The sequence below is a fragment of the Dermacentor variabilis genome, chromosome 11 (genome assembly GCF_050947875.1).
Source record: "Dermacentor variabilis isolate Ectoservices chromosome 11, ASM5094787v1, whole genome shotgun sequence".
In the NCBI taxonomy this organism is placed as follows: domain Eukaryota; kingdom Metazoa; phylum Arthropoda; class Arachnida; order Ixodida; family Ixodidae; genus Dermacentor; species Dermacentor variabilis.
This window is the reverse complement of record NC_134578.1, coordinates 82,830,810-82,838,487: the sequence shown is the minus strand read 5'-3', so window position 1 is coordinate 82,838,487 and position 7,678 is coordinate 82,830,810. Positions and strand designations below refer to the sequence as shown.

Below are 7,678 nucleotides of genomic sequence, written 5' to 3'. Positions count from 1 at the left end.
CATGCAAGTCGCACTTGTTAATGCGTTACCTGATTTAGTTGTTTCTTCAAATTCTTCTTCGCGCTTATGCTTGTGGGGGTTCATGCAAGAAGTTTACTTGGCGGTTCGTTTCCTGACAGTTCGATTTTCCACTGAATACTTGTATTCTATGTCGAGCAAAACATTGTACAAAGGCTTACTGTCCATGCTATTTCCGCCTCCACTTTACCGATCAATATACATTAAATGGCCAGGCCACGATGTACTAAAGCGAGTTCGCAAAATGTATTTATCCCCTTGCTGCTAAACATTCTTTTATAAAGTTCATAGTGAAACCATACCGGTTAAAACATGGCTACAAAAAAGGGTATCTTTGTCTCTTCTGTTAACTATCGCCTTTGTGATGTACCAGAGATAATTGAACATTGTTTTATTAGCTGCACCAACGCCATACTATTTTGGGATGTCCTCCAAAGGACTTTAAAAAAAGACTTTGAGATTAACGCTCATACTGTGCGATACCTGCTGCCGACCTCTGACAACAGTACACCTTTTGATATGTTTCTTTCTCATTGGAGTGCATAGTTTGTGGAAAACGCGAATGATGGACCGAAACTCCGAAACGGTGGTACCTACAAGGGCAAGTTTCATCCAAATGACACTACACCTAAAGCAGGTTTATGATGGAATCGGTGTACAACCGGACTGGTACCCTATTTTGGTGAGTTGCTTATCCTTGCCACCCTTCTAAAGTGAAACGAACGTTTCTACTCGCAGTATGAACGCTGCCTTTTCTGTGTGTGACTTTCATTGTGCCCTCCATTCTCTGACTATGCAGAACTGGTGAACGTCTGGTTAAATGCAACTATAATAAATACCATGAAAGAAAGAAAAAAAAAGAAAAAAATTAGGCGGCACCGCGCAAGAACGTCGGGTTTATGGGTGGCGGGTCCCGAGTTCGAATCACGCTGTAGCAGCCTTTTTTTTTTCAGAGCTCGCTGCATTATTTCTTTTCTTGTTTGAACTCTATCATACTTGTTCGTTTCTCCCATGCTTCAACACAACGCATGACACGGAGGACTCCTGACAAGATAAGCCAAGCGACACGCTGAGTAGCCCAGAGATGAAAGGGAGGCGGGTGGGGTATAAAGGGACTCTAGCGGCCACAGACCTTTTAATAATGCGGCGTTATTACGTTGCTAATATAATCATCAGCATCACCATGATCATCATCAGCCTGGTTACCCCCACTGCAGGGCAAAGGCCTCTCCCATATTTCTCCAACTATCCCGGTAATGTGCTAATTGTGGCCATGTTGTCGCTGCAAAGTTCTTAATCTCATCCGTCCACCTAACTTTCTGCCGACCCCTGCTACGCTTCCCTCCTCCTGGAATCCAGTCCTTAAACCTTAATGACTACCAGTCATCTTCACTCCTCATTACATGCTCTGCCCATGCCCATTACTTTTTTCTTGATTTCAACTAAGATGTCATTAACTCGCGTTTGTTCCCTCACCCAATCTGCTCTCTTCTTATCCGCTTAACGTTATACCCATCATTCTTCTTTCCATAGCTCATTGCGTCGTCCTCAATTTAAGAACACTTTTCGCAAGCCTCCAGGTTTCTTCCCCGTAGGCGAGTACTGGTAATATGCGTATGTCCTACTGACTAGCACAGGTCTGTGAACACAGCACGCACTGGAATTAAAAATGGTCTCCTAATTTTAACCACACGGCCTTTCTTGCCAGGTATAGTGAGCTCGATGTTCATGCACGTCGATGCGTCGTAACAACAATCTAGCTCTAATCATCTCTCTTCTTGCGAACTTCAGTAAGCAGCATAACTGGAAATGCTGCGTTAAGGTGATTGGGTCTATGCCGGTGACTACTTTGGTAGCCAATGGGAAATATTCCAGCTGGATGTTCTCAGTTCATTCGCAGAGTGTCGGTAGGTCGAGGGCGCATTTGCTACGTGATCCACTACCTGAAGTGTCCGCGCTTAGAGGCACATCGGGATGCCGCTTGTGCCGCCAGCAGCTGCAGTGCCGGTCGAGGGTGCCGTGGGCTGCAGTGCTGCAGCTTGCTGTGCAAGAGTCCTCCAGCTAGTCTGTACTTCCGTACTGCAGTCAGTACGCTGACTAAACAATTCTTTAGTGCCTTAGAAGGGCATTGAAACTAATCCTTACTCATATTTGTTCAAGTACATCGCTTCGACGAAGCACAAAAAATGTCTAAAAAGTGCATACTTGTCTCCCAATACTTTTCTTGCGTACAACATGCATACTGTGATGTGGCTACATATATTACGCAGAAGGCTACAAAATAAATAAATGACACAAAAGTAGAATAAAAAACAAGAAAGGGGGTAAACGAACACAAACGATGCAAGAAACAAGTGTCGTGCACCTCTGCGTCACAATTACGTCGCAGTTGTTGCACGTCTTGGCCATAACAAGGTAGTGCTAGAAGAAGGTACATTTTGTCTCAGGGTTAAGTGCGTCGCGCGGGGAGCAGCCGAACGCCGAGCTGAAAGCGACAACGTGACGAACGGCCACGTTGCATTCGTCGCCCAGAGCCTCAGATTGTCCTCGGCACTTCTGGAAGCACCAGGAGACGAAGAGGAGCTGAGAAGCCGTGAAGCGTTTGGCGACCGCCAGCGTCCCCCAAGAACCATGCTCCTCGAAGGCTTCCGCGAGGACGTTCAGAGACACCAAGTCCAGCAGCGTCGGCGTGGCGTCTCTGTCGATGGACTTGACGCAAGTCCATGCGTCGTCCACGGCCTGCGCCGTCGCGTTAGCGCCACCGTAGTGCTTGATGGCCATCTGTGCGGACGCTCTTGCCACGACAGCTCCGAACGATCCGTACTTGACGGCGTCCACCAGGTTCGGATCGTAGAGCGGAAACAAGAGGACGTACGGCGCGAGGACAAAGTCGTCGTGCAGGGGAGTGTACGGGGACATGGACAGGATGGTTTCCCAGCCCAAGGTGTACGGAACCGAGTCTGCTCTCCCGTATCGACTCGCTTGCCACGCAGCGTGCCAGTTGTGTGCGAGCGAGTTGTTCATGTCTGGCAAGAGTGTGTCGGCCGCGCTGGTTGCGTTCGAGTTGTGGGGCGCAGTTTGGTTCAGAGCTTTCATGACGACGTCCAGAGAAGCCCACCGGAACGTCGCGGACGCTTCGTTGGAGAACGGCGGCGTGGAGGATAGGTGAGCCGCGAGCTTGTTTCTGATGACCGAAACAATGCGCTCCACGTCGTCTCGAACGGGCAGGAACACTTGTGCGTTGTACGGGGCGAAGAGGTAATCTCCGATGAACTTGTAGACGAGCGCGTAACAAAGCCGTCCGTGTTGGTACAAAACAGTTTCGGGGTTCGTCGTGCTGTAAAAGTTGAAAATGAGATCGCGGCTGGCAAACATGCTGACGTACCTGGCCGCCATCCACGAGACGAAGAGGTGAGTGTGAGCCTCGCCTTCCCGCTTCCACAGGTCGAGAAACTTATTTACGTACTTCAGGCCATCGGTGAAGAAGGACGGTGCGGCAGTGACGTTCCATTGCTCTAACAACTTGAGCCACTTGTTCTTTTCCAGACTTCTTGAGTTCAGTTTTTCGGTCGCACCCCTTGTAGCTAAGTCGGCGAGGGGCTGGAAGAACGTCGACTCCAACCTGTTGGTATCACTGAAGTTGACGGCACCTGTGGAATCCCCTCCAGAGAACTTAGTCTTCAGGAAGTCGAAGCTGCGGCGTTTGTCCTGCGGATCGCTCAGCAGTTTACTTTCTTCAACAGCCAGTTTCACGGACCGAGGTATGCGCATCCACACACCCTTTTTCCGTGGCACTACGTGGATGATGACCGGCCAGTCCAACTCCACGCTTAGGCTTAGCAAAGTGCGCAGGACATCGGGCGTCCCGGGTCGACGCGGCCAGACAATGCCAGCGCGGAGAAGGAACTCTCGGATCACGGGAAGTTCGTCGCTATCACCGCGCCACACCATGTCGCAGGAGCGGTAGAAGAGGCTCACTTTCTGCAGGAAGTCCTGGCCAGGAGACGACGTCCCCTGCACGTCCTTGCTGACGACGTTCGTCATGGTGTCGATAGCTCGGACGACCAACTCCGTTCCCACCGAGTACTTGCTCTTGGAGTGCCAACGGCTGCAGACGTATGCATCGAAATTGCGGCACGGGTCCCCGGACCAGTCGATGCTGTCGTTCAGGAGTTTGGCGAACTGGTTGCAGGCAGCGGTGTTGCAGTATTCGGACTTGAGGGGAGCCCGGCGGACGAACAGGACTAAGAAGACCAGGGCGGAGGCCACGAGGAGGACCGCGGAGGCAGCAGCTATGGCGGAGCTGAAGCGGATCACGGAGGGCTTGTCATTCTCAGTGCGCGGGAGAAACAGGCGCCTGCAGAAGGCGCGGGGTGGCTGCGAAGAAAAAAAGGCTGACGTCAGAGGACGCTGTAGTTGTTATATTTGATGCATAAGTTTGATCGTAAACCGTTATTTTCGTAGCACGGTTTTGGCTCCGATTTCGCATGCACATTGGTAGAAAAATCAGTGCAACCAAATACCTGACCTGGGGCTACAGGTATGCGTGGAAAGGTGTACTTGTTCGAAAACTTTCAATTGTCCCCTCTGATAAAGCACCCGCGAAAGGAGTACTACCTTTCATGCCTGTGTGGAGCTCAAGGCGACTGCTGAGGCACTTGTTCATGATGGCCCGAATGAATACGCTTGTATTTTTAAATAACGCAGCAGCTGAGATAAGTATAAGGGCTTAAAGTGGTCTAAAATAGTCGGGCATGGTTTGTCGCTGAAGCCAAAGTTTGAACGAGTTGACTAGTCTTACTTAAGTGTTACCAGGCCTCTGAGGGCTTTCAGGGGTTTGCCTGGCGAAGTTTGCCAGTGACGTCCGTCGTTCGACCAATCTCGCCTTTGTATTTTGTGCCGGTTTAAACAGCCCTAATATTGCGACTCGGCCAAAACGAAGTGTGTACTCACCCACAGGTTCGATTTTGACGACGACTGCTGTGTCGGTGGAGCGTCCTGCGTCTGTAAGTCATAAAGAAACAAAGAAAGAAAAAAAGTTTGCGAAAAATGGCAGGCAACCAGATAAAGCAACGCGGGGACCGTGGAAATTTGGTTGGAAACAACGTCAGACCTGTAATCCTGCAATTTCCAAACGTAGTATTATAGAAGGAACTTAATCAATTGAACTGTATTCATTAATTTGCATTACGAGATGTCGTTCAAAGATGATATTGCCCTTCAAACCACTCTAGCGGAGTTTTAGAATGGCATAATCAAGCGTAATTTCTTTTTCTTAGTTACTGCTACCTCGCCCCCCCCCCCTCCCTTCCCCTGCTTTCCTCCATTTCTTTAACTAGGAAAAGAAAAATACATTATCTGGGGCCTGGAAAGAAATTGACCGCAAGTTATTCTACTGCAGGTCATGTAATTCGGAGAGAGGAGAATGACAGACTGGTGTACTTACACGCCGGCTTAGCGGGCGCATCGGACTCCGCACCGGAAAGAGTTCCGGGGGCTGTTCAGGGGGCGATTTCAGTTCCAAGTCCCCCAACCGGGGTCTGTGTGGATGCAGAGGATAAAAAGAAACCATTTGAAAGCCGAAGAAATTCCGGTTGTATCCAGTGGAATTTTGTGTTCTTCCTGATTACGGCAAATATCATTACTGTGCTTGTGCTTTTCCGTTTTGTTATATATATATATATAGGCAGCGAACAGGCGCCTTTTAAGGGCTAATAAATGGTGGTGGCGCTGATGAATCAGACAAAGGAGGTGGTACTCGGCTACAAGGACAGCAAAAAAAAAAATAAAATAAACACGGATAAAGCATTTTTCGCTTAGCGATGACATGTGTTATGCCCGCAGGCAACTTTGTGGTTACTCAGCCAGATCGAGCTACACAGAGCACACGTTTGACCTCCGCTGGATTTGATCTACATATGCACTAGTTTCGATGTCGGTCTTGTAGTGCTAACTACACAATGTAATTTTTGTTTTTGCCGATAGATTATATGCTACGTAGATTTCCCATTTTTTCTTGTGCCTAAACGCACTGATGCCAAAATATGACACGCATCGAGAAAAAAAGACAGTTGCAACTCGCGGAGTATGGCCACCCCAACGCCACACCCTCTCCCTCCAAGCTGTATATTTGTCGTTCTTTACTCGGGCAATGCTTCCAGTGCTCAGAGAGTTAACGAAACGACTGGAAGTCGCTCTGTCCCGTCGGCCGCGGACTCTGGGTGACAGAACGTTTTATTGTGACAGTGCTTAAAAAGACGCGAAAATAGGTCGAGCTGAATTTGTTAACTTCCTTTCCACGATTCCAGAAAAGCCACTGTCACAGGGAGAAGAGTTACGGTGAGCAGCAAGAACGCAAATATGGAAGACCGGTAGCGCCATCACCTTCATGTTTCTGACGCAGCTGGTCTGGTCATCACACACTTTGATGGTGTCTGCTCGAGCCTCGTTATCTTTCTTTTTTCTCGGTAAAGCTGCACTACATAGTGGTCTAGAAAGGGTGAAGACTGAACTTCGCAGCTTTCAAGAACTTCTACCGAGCTAGAACGTCCCGAATACAAAAAAAAAGACGGCTTGAAATCCGTGACGTAACACTACAGTATCGGCGATTGCGGTGAGCGGGCATTGTACGGAAGCAAGCATTACTGGTCGCTGCGGTTGATGAGGATCGATAGCACCGCGTCTCAACGCGCATGCCCGGTGCTGCAAGATCCTCGACAACTACCCGCCCTTGCGCTCTTCCACGGGGAACTCTGATCGAGGATGCTACGAGTCAGCTCAAATGCTACAGCGGCGTCAGCCAATGACTGTAGGGTTAATGAACACAGACCACAGGGATCTGCAATGCTGGTCCTGTTGCGCCACGTTCATCACTGCGAACCCGGTGGCCTTTGGCTGCATTCTAATTAAAGCCCATGATCGACGTATGGCGAGATCACCGTCGCCTCACCTTAGTTTACGGACGCTCCGATGTTCCATTCTGCGCTCTGGTTGAGCTGCTGAACAGTTCGGCTCGTTTGACTGTTGGTTACGAGGGCAGGGGCCGTGAGACGGCGAACTTCTTCTTCGTCTGCTTCGCTTCTTCCCCGCACAAAGCTGCATGGCCACAGCGTGTGACTGTTGAGAAAGGGAAAGGTTAGCACATGTTAATTGCTTTTGAGCGCCCCGTGAAAGCTTTCCTCGACATGTAATCGCATGAAAACGCGCGAAAGGCCCTTCTGCACCAAAAATCATAGATCTCATTTCACTGATTGCAGGAGCATCGTTATCTATCAGATAGCGCTTAGCGGTGGAAAAACTTATATAGGTCAAACGGGACAGTGTTTCAATGGAAGAGCTCGTCAGCCTAGCAGTTACCTAAAGAATGGCTGTGGGAGTCATTTAGCGGGACACTGTAACAAGCACCCCTGCGCTCCCTTATTTGAAAAAAAAAAATTCATAGGGAAAGGAAAAGGTAAGAGGGGAAGCAATAGAGGCTTATTACATTAGAAAGGAAAGAGATAAATGTGTAAGCGCTCTCTCTTTTGCTTTGCTGGAAAATTAAATAGTTTTTTTGTTGCATGAGTGGTTATGATGTTGCTGATTTGCACATGTGTTTGCGACTGGTGTACGCATGCCTATGCTGAAGAAGGTATAAAATGGCTGGAGGATGTCAAATAAA

The 7,678-nt window shown here is 49.0% G+C and overlaps 1 protein-coding gene across 1 annotated transcript; it reads right to left on the bottom strand.

Annotated features, from left to right (window-relative positions):
* Window positions 1-2,258: 2,258 nt before the first annotated feature.
* LOC142564660 (uncharacterized) lies at window positions 2,259-7,080 on the bottom strand. Its single transcript, XM_075675754.1, has 4 exons — window positions 6,968-7,080; window positions 5,465-5,558; window positions 4,972-5,022; window positions 2,259-4,395 (listed from the first exon to the last, which is right to left on the bottom strand). The coding sequence occupies exons 1-4, from the start codon at window positions 6,994-6,996 to the stop codon at window positions 2,440-2,442; spliced, it is 2,130 nt and encodes a 709-aa protein (XP_075531869.1). The 5' UTR covers window positions 6,997-7,080; the 3' UTR covers window positions 2,259-2,439.
* Between the last annotated feature and the right edge of the window lie 598 nt (window positions 7,081-7,678).